The 14,691-nt window shown below is 38.4% G+C and overlaps 1 protein-coding gene across 17 annotated transcripts in view; it reads left to right on the forward strand.

Annotated features, from left to right (window-relative positions):
* Window positions 1–14,691, forward strand: part of LOC125761492 (serine-rich adhesin for platelets) — a 124,470-nt gene that overhangs the window by 82,784 nt on the left and 26,995 nt on the right. For all 17 annotated transcript variants that reach the window (XM_049422662.1, XM_049422659.1, XM_049422661.1 and 14 more), the window contains 3 exons: window positions 12,787–12,967; window positions 13,061–13,186; window positions 14,488–14,633. In XM_049422662.1, coding sequence (XP_049278619.1) covers window positions 12,787–12,967; window positions 13,061–13,186; window positions 14,488–14,633 — 453 coding nt within the window. The remainder of the gene's footprint in view (window positions 1–12,786; window positions 12,968–13,060; window positions 13,187–14,487; window positions 14,634–14,691) is intronic.

Below are 14,691 nucleotides of genomic sequence, written 5' to 3' on the forward strand. Positions count from 1 at the left end.
AACGATGTCTTCTTGTTTTACGTCTTCTTGAATGTCTAAACGCTCTACATTCCACCACCTGGTCTTTTTAAATAGTCTTGCTTTACAGACAAAATTTGATGAGCACTGTCAAAAATTCGTGACTTTCGGCCAAAAGATTAGAGAGAGAGAGAAAAAACACTTAATTTTTCAACACTCAAAAACACTCTGTTCGGAAGCTGCATCAGAAAACTGGGCATTATGCTGTCAAGTGAGATGATCAAACCCCTATAATACCTTAACGCAGCCCTAATTGTGCGATTCGCAGAATAATCAAAATTGTGTCGCTGAAAATGAAGCGACGGTGTATTTTTGTTTTTGTTTTGTTACATTGCGCTGCTGGAGCAACCGAACAAAAACTGTAAAATTGTTGGAAACCTTCCTTCCAAAAACTACAACGCACAGCAAGAGACACTATGAACGATGTGATAATTAATACTGCCTTGCTCGCTTGTTATTCGTTTGTGTGTAAAAGCATGCTTCCTTTCGGAAACCGAAAGGATCCGCCAACCGGGAGGGCAAACTCAATCGAAATTATCACGTGCACACTGAGTATGCGAAGTAAGGAAAGTGTATGCGGTTAGTATGAGTTCGGGTGTTTTTTTTTCTTCTTGTTTTGCACCTTTTCGTTCGGTCGCATTTTGTCTTCCTGTAAGTTATACTAGCTCATAGTTTGGCAAAAAAGAAGAAAAAAAAGAAACTGTGGAATGAAGCCTCTCGCCGGTACTGTAGTGTAGTGCATGAAAGATGCACTCTATAAAATTCGTAAGGTCCTAAGCCAAAATCCTACACATAAAATGTAGTTTCAACCGACTTATGAAGTGTTTTGCGAAATTAAAAGTTTATAAATGAAGATGATAATACATCTCTAAGCATTGTTTCTGGAATCTTTCTCTAAACGAAACCTAATTTTTGAATGTGATATTGATTATCCAAACAAGCCTTAGGAGAGAAGTTCCCTTGGCTGTATATTTAATCCCTTGGCTGTATATTTAAGTAGAATCGTTTTGCATTGCAACATAGAACACATTATCGCTTTCGCTCGTTAAGTTTAGTTAATAAGAAATTTATAATAAGACAAAAATTTTGTAATTTTGAGAACGGTCAGGCCGTATCAAGACTTATTTTTACCACGTAGCCGGACGTAGTCAGTCCTTGCTACGGGGAGACGGTCCGGATGAGTTTTGAACCCGGTCCTGTCGTTTGGAACCGACGCCGTTTAACACATATGTTACGCTACCGGACCACCACAGATGGTACAAGCAATTATTGTTCGGGTGATAATTTTTTTTCATAACTTCTTTGGGATTGGCGCAAATTGTATTTCATTCAAAATTTTCGCCATTTTAATGGCCTGGTCTAAACCTATATGGTTAGGTTTAAAATAATTAGTTGAAATTATGTTGTTAGCAAAAAAATGTTCTTCAAACAAAATGGAGAATCAAAGATTCTAAATATTCTAAACCAAAAAAAAATTATGCAAAGGATGATTCACCCAACTTGCTTGCTATAAGCAACGACATCTATGTGGGAGATCCTTTTGTGGTCGGTTAGTCTGGGTTAATATAATATACACGCGCATACGCATCATCAATGAAATGTTTGTTGTGTACTTACAAAAAGTGGTGTGTACTGATGATCACACCATCCCAAATACTTTAGCGTTCAAAACATGTTCGGTGTGATGCGTATGGGAGCAGTAAAAGGTGTAAATACATGGGTTGTTATCGATCATTTAATTTACGACAATTGTTCAATCGATTGTCGCTAATGATGCATAGCAAATGGTGCAGTTAACGTCGCAGGCTCGTGATTAACGAGAATGAAAATCAACAGCCAGCGAGGAAAACCACAAGAGCATACATACTTGGCATCACACACAGTCACGCGGATTTTAATTCTGAACAACAAATAAATCCTATTTGTTGGTTCTATGATATGTTAGAAAGCTAAAAATTTTAACCCGGATCTGTCACGATCTTCGCCGATTTGTATGAAATTTTTGCTGAACGTTTCGCTCGATCGCGAACGTATGAGAACGTTTAACGTTTAACGTTTAACGCTACTTTTCTTTTCGCTAAGTGACCTCTGGTCAATATTATGAGTTCTTTTTTGTTTTTCCTACGAGGGCTTTGACAGTTATTAGCACATCAAGTAGAAATACGAATAACGAATAAATCAATCAAAGAAGGTACACATGACGATTTATTTGTGTAATTTTATTCAATACAACGTAAAGTGAGTGTTAAGTAAGTAAAAAGGGTGATAAGTGTGTAAATTATTAAAAAATGCTGTGTAGAGATTTGCCTGTGGAATTAGCGTCCTGCACGGAAGGACCTGGTATTAAATCCCAATCGTCAAGAACAGCCAGGAATACCTCCTGAAGTGCCAGAAAAGCAGAAGAAATGTCACAACAGAAGAAGAAGAAATTGCTTTTATTAGGAATATCATTTTGATCAAGAATGGTAATAGGTCATTTAAAAAATTTCAATTGATCAACGATTTTCTCTAATCACCACACGGATCAAAATTGAACATTCAAACTGTTTGCTACAAACAAACTTTAATTACTAAATACATGTTTAAGGGCAAAGCTAGGTGTGCCGGGTAAGCTATATGTAAATATGGTTAGCTTTCTAACATAATATATATTTTTAGCTTTTTAACATAAGGTATCATATATAGCTAAATATATGACAAATGGCATAAAATATAAAGAAACATAAACGGCTAGAAAGAGAGCAAGAAGAGAGCGCCGTTTGTGATCGTTTCGAACCTGACTTGTCGCGATTTGTGTTTCTGAATTGTATACGTCAAGTACGGCCCATTCCTTGTTAAATGTTATACAATATATAAGTTCATCTAAGAGGGCCCGTTGAATTCAACTAATAAAATAACAAATAATAAATTGCAATCGGTGACAACTGATGGGCCAGGGGGGATCAATGAAAAATACTTCCTGGGATAAGAGAGAAAAAATGCAGCACCTCGAGGACATGAGTGATCGAACGACATGGAACCTCTTTCATAAGAATTTGGCTTCGATTCAAGTTACGATAGCGAACGATGGGCTACCTAAAAGAAAATACACAAGTAACAATTCACCACAGCTTAATTCACCACGAGCTGTTGCAGAGAAGAAATTACAGCTGCCGTTGCATCATGGGTACAAATTTAATAATGGCGGTATTTGCAGTTATGCAATAATAATGATGCATTTGTGTCTTTTATCCAAGAACAAAAAGGCATGGAGAACGAAAACAACAACAACAATAAACCAGTATCTAGTTAATCGATATGATTTTATTATTATTTGTCATAAAACATCCGTTTCTATCGCCGTTTCTTAAAATGAATCTAGACGTTATAGTTAATATTACCTCTTTTTTCTATTCGTGACCATTGGATAAACATTGTTATCGATATTTATATTTGCTTCTAATTCCCTTAGCTCATTTAACCTATTGATTACTTGTGATAACATCCTCACTAAGCCTTTAATAAAATGTAGTTTCCCTTCAAAGTGATAAGGTTGGAAGGGACTCGATTTCATGTACATCGTTTCCTATGAGCAACAGATTATGAACATTACTGTTTATGTATGATTTATCGTAATCGTACCAAAGTTGACCTCCTGAGTAGTAAGTCCCTTCCCTACATCAATGGGGGTCTTCAAAGGAGTTCATGAATCTTTAGGTACATGATAGTCCATAGATTCACGAATAATTGCCAACAAATCCTTTAGAGCGGTATGTCTTATACGATGCGAAAGGGCCCACATTCGCAGTTTCATTTTAAACGTCTCATTTCGCTGCGCTTCATCATCGTTTGCGTAAGTAGGGTGGTATTCTTCGTCTTCGTCGCTCTCTATAAACAACTGTTCCAGCCATTGGCGTCCGCTGGTTCCTGGTTGGGTTTCAGCCTCCCATTCGCGTTCGCAGTGCTCTCTTAATTTCTTGCCCATCTTACTTTGCATTCCACTTTTCTTCATACGACTCACGTTTTCCATTTCCTCACTATTGTTTATAAGAAAAACAGTATAAAAATGCATTTAACTCAAATCTCGGTGATAACCTGATGATTGCTTGATGATACCGGTTTGTTTACAATTCCAAATTGTCATCGCATCGTTCTCAGTCTTTATGTTTCTTTCTACGTTCTATCTCTTTCACTTCTTAACCAAACCGTGCAGTTCAACTCACCACTGCTCTTCCCCTAGTTGTTTCTCTTCCCTTCTCACTTCTTTTGCCTACGAGCTAGGCGTCAATTGCTACTTGTGTAAAAACTGGAAAAGTACATGGTGTATTATATTTTTTTATGCTTCTTCATTTTTTATAATACTCTCCAGCTTTCTGTGATTCAGTCGTTTGTCATCGTGGCTGACCCAATTTGTCCGTTTACTTGTGTATATCTCGAATTTGTATTTGTCGTCAAGGTATTGTCGTATTTGTCCTGCTACTGGATACTGGATGCTACTGAATAAATTACAAAAGCTAGAAAAAGTTACCGTCTCCAAAGTTTGACAGGCACAGAAATTATCAGCATCATCTACCCATGTGTAAGAGAACACGTTTAACGATTTTCTCCGCGCTATAAAGTTGTTATCGGGTAGCGAATTAAAATTGTCACAGAGCATCTTGAAAGTATTAATGTTCGTCCCGGTTATTGTCACGGATGAAAGACTTTTGGAAATATTTTAAGTGCCAACAGCGGTCGTGAAATATAATGCCGTTCACGCGAACCACACAGTGACGCTGCACGTTGTGGCAGTATTTTTTACGCAGTTCTTGCTACTTTTTTTGTATCGTTCTGTCTACCATATTGGATTTTAGAGTTTTGGTCCAATTGTAGAAATGTATAGCTATAGTGATTTTTTTTCTTTCTGCTAAACGAAAATAAGGCATCTAACAACGGCGAAAAAGAAATGTAACAGATCGGTAATAGCGGTATTTATATGTGCCCGAAATATTAGCATTAGTTCATCAACGGAAAAGAAGAATAGGCCAACAGTAGTTAGCTGATGATGTCTGTGGCAGAAGCAAAAGCGAGAGTTCCTATTCTTCGTTTGCACGAGAATGTTCGTTGTCTTCCCATTTGAAATCTTCAGCTTTCGATCCCGGCTTGTCTTTCTTACATGCAGTTAATTTTACTTTAACAAAAATAAAACAAGTTGAAACGATGTTAGTAGTTAGTAGTTAACAAGTTGAAAAAATAGATAAAAACAAATTGCTTACTACGCCTATCGATTTACTAAAAACGGACGAGTTTCTTTGGCTTCAGGTCATTTCAAACCGCTCTTCTATCGGCTCTGGCAAGCTTGAGCGTCTCGTTGGTTATCTCGTTTCATCAAATGACAGTGCTGGTTTAAGAATCATTGATGGTTGTGGACAGTTTTTTCCTTTGCCACTTTCAAACGTTCTTGGGTTCAAACGCATCGGCGCCAACCACCTATGGTGCATTAATTGACCAACAATTTATTGATAAAGTTCCCTGTGGTGGGACACTTACACGCAAGGTGGAAAAAACCATCGCATCAAAACGATATTTATTCGATGCCGTTTTTTCACTATCCATTTTTTATCAATTCATTTAAAAAACCACCACATAGTGAAAAATTGGGCGATCGAGTACAGTATGCTACAGCAAGCTAGTAGCAATAAAAGACCAAGAAATTGAATGAGCTGCATAGTGAAAATCGATCGAGGGTCGCGATCCAAAGACAATTGTACTCGTTATTGTTTTTTTCTAGCCCTGCAAAGTGGAAAGGATTTCCAAATTAGGAATCATGTTTACGTTTCTATCGTCTAATTTTTGCCAAACGTAACGAGAAACTTGTGGAGCAACCGGACAAACTGTAGCCCGGTTCACAAGGAAGTCCATCCGGGCAATAAGACGAAGCTAATTGAAATGGTTTGTCTTGGGAGAGTGTCTAAAAGCCATCTTCGCGCTTCACTCTGTTCGTCTTGTTGTTTTTATATAGCGAAATATATTTCCTTTTTATACTCTATATGCAAATGTCAATATAATAATGAGCTAGACCGCAAAGACTACGCCACATATTCTTTCCCGACCATCGTTCTGTTACGTTCCAATTGACTGTCGATTGGAAGATAAATCGCTTATCCTTATGCCTTCTCTTTATTTGACATTAAGCATGTTGGAGGATTTTTATCATTCCATCGTTGACACGAAGTTGTTTTTTTCGTTCCTCTGTGTCCCGTATGGTTCGCATATTTGGCACAGATTTTGTTACCCTTTGATTTCGCTTCCCTACTCGAAGCTCTATTGCTGCCGCAGGATCGTCACGAATTCCTGGGAGATAAGTAAGTTGCACGTGAAACGTATTTACCCATTGTGAGGTGTGCAGGAAACGTATTTACCCATTGTGAAGGGCGGCCCGGTGGTGCATATGATAAACGGCGCCGGTCCACACTGCAGGACCGGTTTCAAATCCCATCCGGACCGTCCCCCCGTAGCAAGGACTGACTATCCGGCTACGTAGTAAAATAAGTCTAGTAAGCCAGAAATGGCCGGTGTGACCTGTAAGGTCGTTAAAGCCAAGAAGAGAGAGAGAGAAAGATGTGCATCCTTAATGAAGCGTTTCCTTTTAATGCTTTATCCTTCCTTAGTCCTGCTTTTGTGTCACTTTTACCTTTTTTTTTAGACGGCGACTCTTGCGCCTCGTACAATGTTGCCATCTTAGGCAGCGCGCCGTCGGTTCTCGAAAAAGATCAACCAGACAAAAACACAAGAACAAACCCATGCAATCATATGGAGGTGCTCTGTCAACCTGCATAGAACATGCCGGACAAACACGACATAGAACAAAACAGTTTGATTTCGTCTTGCACGTCTGTGTCACACCGTGAATCTCTCTATATCTTGGTGTCAAATGTCTCCGAAGCGATTTGTGTGCTGGTTTGGTTTGTTAACAGTTTTTGTGGAACGGAGAATATCGAATTTCGTCACCAAAAATAGAATAAGATTGCTTATAATATTAAAAAAAAACATTAAGAAGTATTGAATTTAAGAGAGATACAGTACTATCTATTGAAATGACAGTTCTTCGCGACAATTGGCAGACCACCTTTCGAACAGTGACGTGTTTGTCTGGTTTGTTTGGCTGTTCGCAGCGCGCTGCCTTACAGTCAGCTAGAGACCCCCATTATCCATGTTTTCACTGTTTCTTGTAACGACAACCATCACACAGAGAAGCCGGTTGCTCACGAAACCATCGTTTAGGCAATGAATAGCCCATCCTCAGACTACGATAGTAGTATCTATATATTTCATAGTAGCATCTATTTATGAAATTTATATACAAAAGAATGCCATTAAACGTGCATTAAAACTGATAAATTGTATCAAAAGTTAATGCGTTTCACTGTGCTGCTAGCATTCGTGACGAGGTCGTACGTCGTTCCTCGCAGTATGAATTTAGTTTGCTGTTTTTTTTATTTTGCACATCTATTGCATTCGGCTTCAACCGTACAGAAGGAAACAGGGACACTGCGTCTCATTCCTCCGCAATAAGACTGTTGGCGTAATACAAGCGTCGTTTGACGCAAGTTGTTGGCAAAGAAGTCGATCAAAGGGTACAGCGATGAGTACGAGACAGTACGCGCCATAAGACGCATGTCTTTATAAACGCATATGTATAAATGGAGAAAATATATTCATTCAATGCCAAGTTAAATCCACATTTGATCACTCCTGCCATCTTGCTTTACCGATCGCGAAACGCCCCATCCTTAATTCGGTTATTTATGCAACTGTGGATAATGAACTGAAAAGGGTATCGGGATTGGTTCCATCTTTTAATGTGAATAATAAATCATTAACCGCCTATAAATTTCCAATCGTCGCCACTGACGGTGTCGTTCGAAGTCTGTCTTTTGGTCAGTTGTCGTATGTTGCCATAGCAATACAAAAGAAAACAACATAACAAAAGAAAAAAAACTAAGCATTTGAATATTCGTTTCTTGCGACGCGAAAACAAGTACCTAATCGATCGTAGGATCATCGTGCGTACCGCCAGGCCGTCATATGATTGCATAAATGCAATCATTCTAATGCGTCGTCACGAATGTAGGTATTCTGCAAGAGTAACAAACGAGTAAAAAAGAACATTACTACACTACACATATGTACATATATTCTTCCAAACTTACGAGTAGCGTGGTGAAACGAATGACGTTTCCTTAATTCTACTCGGGCTCAGATTGAGGCAAAAGCGACAGATGCAGCTGGGTGCAGACCCAGTTTCACCACGAGGCTAAGAGCATACACTCGGAAATCCGAAATATTTTTACAGTTTGTTTGAGAATTGTTCGCACCAACGTGACTTTATGTTCCGTCGTCGGGTCATGATAAACGTTCATGATTTCACACCCACCTAATATCGAAGCTTTATCAACAGGAGTTTGTTGGGATGTAACTAAAAGCGACGAAATAGAAAAAAAAAATGGGAAGTCTTTTGAGATTTGAGAAATTGCAGAGTATCATTTTTTGTTCGTGGTGAAAATGTAGCATCAAGAAAAGAAGTTGAAGTTAACTGGCGTTTCTTTTGCTTCATACTCTATTTTTTTTTTATTTGATTTTTGATTTGATGTGATTTTTTTCCATTGGGCATTGAACTTCGCTGTTCACTGTTTAGCAGAGAGGCAAAGTTATTTGTAAAGTAACAACAAAAATGGTAAAAATTTAATAAAGCCTCGAAAAAGTAGCGTTTACCTTTGGCATAATGTGCACTGTTAGAGCTTTTCATTTTTTCATATCAACACACACTTAGACTGTTTATATGTGTTCACCTTGTCATATAATGTCACTGAAAGAAATGGCGATGACATTACAGAATCATCTGAGATACGCTGTAAACACGGATTGGAATTCACTAATTTCACCAACACATTCATCGGGCCACTTTGCGATCGGATCGGCAAACTCAATGCTAGTAGGAGCGCAGACTTATACTGTGTGTATGGTGAGATTATTTAAATTTAACAACCTTCCATATCAAGGTAGCAAAGTGCACCCGTTGGTGTAATAATTTGCCGCATGGACAGAAAACTTAATTTGTTATTGCACTACGGTTTGCAATTACATTAGTCACTCATACACACCTAATTCAACACTATATCTACATATATGTTATGAACTATTTATTTCATTTCATATTTTTCTCCATATTTGTATGTTTACTCAAGCCACCAACCAACCCCTGGTCGGTCGTTAAGTTCCTCAGAACAAGTGCGTACTGATGCGCATCCAAAGCCAATCGAACTATGACCACTTCCGTCAAGGTGAAGGAGATGTCCGAGACGAAGAGAGTAGCACGAGCTATCTTTTATCCGTCACACCAACTACACCGCTATTCGCGGCACACTATGTATCTTCTACGGATAGAAGCTACAAAAATCAGCGACGCAAAACACACATCAAATTGCCTTCTCGCGCATGCATCTCGTCCCCGAAGTCAGCGGTTGTGCATGCTAACATAAAGTGGCTAGCGTTTACTTTGGGCATCATCACGTGGAACTCATTAGTCGCTAATTGAATTGAATTAAGCTTGCAATTGAACGCGCGACTCGATCATTCTCCTCTTCTCGTACGCTGGAGGTTTTCTTACGTCCAAATGGTTACATCGTTTCTTATATTCGAAAAGAATATACTGGAAGGAAGGAATGAAACAAAGCGGCTTAGATGGAAAAGCATATTCGTTCCTTGTACTATCTATATGTGGTGTAAATATTTTTCCAAGTCTATCCGGATCCACGAGTTTATGAGGTTAGCGTGTTAATTAGACCCATGCTCGCGCCATGATCATTCAGCATAAATACTTTTTTTTGTTTTATTATATGTTAGATCCTTAGACTTGGTAACAATATTCTTCTATACTTGTTAACTGGGAAGCTGCGATGTTCTAGTCCCAGAGAAGGTGAAACACAAGGCATGTAATTCACTGTTGTAAATTATCGATTAATTGGATCGAAAATTAAATAAAACACCGGGTGGATATACTTTTGACTACGCTATTACTTATGCTCGTGCGTCTCCTTTTTTATAGGTTGCCTATTAGCTCTACATACCATAATACCAAGAGCTCTTCTTCGTAAAAAATACGCGCAACATCGCTCAGGAGTTGCTATTTAAAAACCGACCTTGCAAACACTGTCACTGGATTGGGAGTAAATTGTTATTTTTTCATTAATTAGGCGTGACGCGTGCACCGCAAGTCAGTCAGAAACCATTAAATCTAAAACACCTCACGGTAGTGGATATGGCAGGATCAGTGATTCTTCTTTCTAAAATGGCTTAAGCTTTGCTAATGCCGGGAGTGGAATATGGAGGGCAAGAAGACACGTAAGAAGGTATGAACATGATGTCTATGATCCGGCGGAAGTGGCTTGGAAACATCAGCGTAAAGTGCACCGATGCACATAGAGTTTAGTTTCGAGTACCGCTTACAACTCTCCCTCGAGTGGAGTGGCATTCACAACAGGAAATAAGCACTTAAATAAGCATAAGCAGGAAATAAGTGAAACGGAAACTATATAATGTCTGTGATTTTTGCTCATTCGCGATCCTCTTTGCGCCTCCGGCAAATGGACGTCTCCATCAAAGGAAGCAAAACATATTTTATTTCTGTTTGTCATGTTAGTGACTCTTTGAACTAGACTGAGGGATGATATTTCCGTTAACGATAAGAGTGTACTAGTGGCAGGATCAAGCCTGCCAGTGGTGCTATGGTTAGAGGATTAGTGAGTTAAAAAACTGCTAATGTGACAGTTTGGCTCATTTCGTAAGTATGCGATTAGGGGAAGTGCACGAAACCTAAAACGCGCAGGCCTTCATAAATGTAACTGACCAATTCTAAAGCGTAAAGTATTATTTTCTGATTAAAGGAAGAATTATAAAATTTAGTGTACTAACAGGTGGATAGATAAGGTTTAGTTATGAAGTATAAATTACGGCACAAAAAATAGTTTTAAAGCTTTTGCCAGTTTTGTTCAATCTGGAAAACATACACGTATGAATAGCTGCATGTTGATTAGATTATGAGTTTGTGTTTTGGGTGGAGTAATTTTTGTTATTGTGCAAAACGTGACCAAATCGGATTTCATGTGCTGAACCATTCTTGCTTTTTGATGGGAAAAACACTGTTCACAACGCAGTGGATGCCCGAAAGAGGTTGTTTGGCCAGAAGATGTTAAAAAAAGTTCATAAAATGGTTTTTGGATAACCGTAATACAACAGTGATCGAGATAGTAGAAGCTCTTGTTGAATAAAATAATATGTTGAATATAACTTTGATAAATAAAGCAATTGAATTTGCCAAAAGATTTTTGTTGGTCATTAGGAATAATATTTATCTACCCATCTGCCGTTCTTCATATTTGAAAAATATTTTTTCAAGGAAAATATTTGATATCTACTATCATAGCAGGAAATTCATATACTTGTATATAGCAGTAGTTATTCAATATTACTAATTTAATTCATTAGTAGTTCACCGGTGCTGCGCGCTGGTCTGGTATATGTGATAAACGTTTCCACACGACAGGAGCGGGTATCATATCCCCTCTGCACCGCTTCCCCTTAGCAAGAATTGACTATCCGGCTACTTGGTAAAAATAAGTCTAGCAAATCATAAATCGTCGGGGTTACCTTAAATGACGTTAAGCCACGAAGAAAAATTTAATCCTATTTGATGCTTAATATTATTCAAAACGAAAAACAATTATGGATTTACAACAAATGTTCACAATTTTTCATACTATTTTGAAATTTAAGCAAAAAAATAATCGGTGTTTTGAAATTGTTTAATTCATTCTTGTTTCCTACAAACGCAAACAAGAACAAACTTAACAAGAAAAAACTTTGCTCGTTTTAGTCATTAATTAATTAATTTACAATGTTGCTCTCAAAAAGGAGTTTGTGATGGGTTTACCATGGGAGTCGTCCACTCGCCGGGCCACAGAGTACAGAATAGGGCCTATAGGGAATCTGTTTGTACTGAATATCGGTAACTCCCGATATACCGAGATACGGTAGACGTATGTCGGTTAATGGGAGGAAAAGAAGCAGGGGTTAGGAAACACTATCGTGTTCTCGTCTAAATTATTTTTTGCATCGATTGAAACGAGTCAGAAACAGCACCTACGTTCCACAGTTTACCACTTAACCCTTTTTTACTTTCATCTATATGTGAAAGGGTTTGAATTCCTATTCAAACCGTCCTCCCATAGGAAGGATTGATTATCCGGCTATGTGGTAAAAATAAGTCTAGTAAGCCAGAAATGGCCGGCATTATATTAGTGGTCGTTAAGCCAACAAGACAGAGAGAGATGTGATAGAAATCTCGTTTTTGTTGTGCAAGGTTTCGTACCTTTTCACCTCTGTGGGAAACACTTTGTGCTGTATGAAAGCAAAAGTTTCAAACGTACAATACAGTAAATGAAAAATCCACTACGTTTCGTTTATTTAATGAACAAAAGGGACTATATCTAGACTAGTATGGGAAATGGAGCCGCAATACGAGGATGATTTTTCAAAGATGGAAATCATTTTTGCGAGATCGACAATGCCGCATTCACAGGCTATATTGCTAATTTATAGTGCAGAGGACAGCTACAAGCCAAAGCAGTAGTAACAAGTAAAGTACAAACAGCATGGAGTTTATTAACTTATCTTTTATTTGCGTCAGTAGTTAACGATTAATATTATACTCTACAAACTGTGTTTTTTTGTTTACTTTTGTGTTTACAGAGCACGTTTGGGATGTCTACGTGCAGCGCAAAGGTCTAGGCGACAGTTACGGCATTCTTGGCAACTATCGACTATGCATTACCGACAAAATACTTTCATTGAACCGTATCGGATCGGAATTAACGCCGCACCAGGAGAAAAGAGCCGAAGTGGTCGAGTTTTCGTTAGCATCCATACGACGGTAAGCGCCCGCGGTTTCAAGCCATCCTTGAGGATTGATATGAAATGCCGATCAACCAATTAAATCGTATCTGCTTTGGTTTACGTTTTGCAGATGTGGACATTCTCAGCGCTACTTTTACCTGGAGGTTGGCCGAAGCTCAAAAACAGGAGCGGGCGAAATATGGATGGAAGTACAGGATTCCATCATCGCGCAAAATATGTACACCACAATCATGAAGTAAGTATAGAACTGTTATGAATGTGATTTTTGGAGTCATCAACGCTTCGTAGACCATGAAGTAAAATTCAGTAAACATTCTAGCGCAAAAACTAAAAATACAATCTCGTGTTTTTATATAGCATTTATCTGGCATTAATGATTTTAACAATTCATTCGCTTTTGATTATTAATAATATTAAATAATAGTCCGCGATCCTTCTAGTTCCTCTAGTTCAAATTACGTGAAAAATCAACTTTCTTATCAACTTTTTTTTATTTAATAAACGTTCGTATACTATCCCTTCTGATTTCCCTTTATTCCGACAAGCACTATTCGTTAACCGTTCTTTTTGCTCAACGTTTCAAAGAGACGATTAACAAGATTGTCAGTAAATTTTTCCTGTTGAGTTTTGACGCACAAAAACAAAAACGGAGATGGTATACTTTTCTTGAATGGTATACCTCCAAATGAAATTGCGGTCCTCGAAAGCAACACAAAAATACTTACTAAGAAACGACTGCTGCTTTCCCTGGACATACAAGCTGTCGTTTATCATGAATGCAGCTTCGACGACTTCAATGTTCGTTTCCCGTTTCTGGCTGGTCGTAGGTTTCCCTTTTCGTACGGTTTTCAGCATGGTTTCATTCTAGTATGCTCCTTAAATGAGGAAGGTCCTTCTGTTTTGTACTTTTTTCGTGCGACGTTTTAGAGTACAAAAAAACAACACAGTAGTCGATTACGACATTCCTACTCCGTTCTTCAGTGTTTAGTGTATTTCATTTTTTAGAAGGAACATTTTGTTTCTTTTACTTCTTAAGAACGTTTTACTTTTACCACGCCGTCGGATAGTCAGTCGCTACGGGCAGATGGCCCGAATGGGATTTGATACTCGGTCCTATTGTGTGGAACCGACGCCCTTTATCACATGCTCCACCGCGCTACCCCTTTTAGAAGGAAGATATAACCGTTAATTTATGTGTTATATCTTTGAGCAAAAAGCTCATAAAAAGTGGAATCAATAGTGCACTATTGCATAGACGTGCATAGACGCGTCGAATAGATGCTAAGTCAGGGGTGATATTAGCTTAAATTTGCTTGATGATTGAAAGCAAATAGTTTTTAGAGTTCTGGGTGACTGTGACAACGTAGAACCGTGTAACAATGTTAACTGTGAGTGTGTGTTACAATTTTTCAAACGAAAAAGAAAAAAATGAGCAGGAAATAGCCATTATAGTGCACTAACGCAATGTTCCTAGCGACTCGCTCAAAATGCACAAATTTTACACAAAATAAACATATTATCGATTTTTTACTTTAGGTCAGCGAAAAGTAAAGACGACAACCTTGGTCCAATGATACGAATACGATCATCTTCGGCAAACGCTGCCTCGAAACCCACCTCGATGCTGTTCCGCCGTCAAACGCACACCGGCCAGAAACCAATCAACTGCTCACCGTCGAGTGGTAAGTGTTTGACTACTTAGCGGGTTTGTTTTTAACGTACCTGCGGCTAATATTTAAA

The sequence above is a fragment of the Anopheles funestus genome, chromosome 2RL (genome assembly GCF_943734845.2).
Source record: "Anopheles funestus chromosome 2RL, idAnoFuneDA-416_04, whole genome shotgun sequence".
NCBI lineage: Eukaryota > Metazoa > Arthropoda > Insecta > Diptera > Culicidae > Anopheles > Anopheles funestus.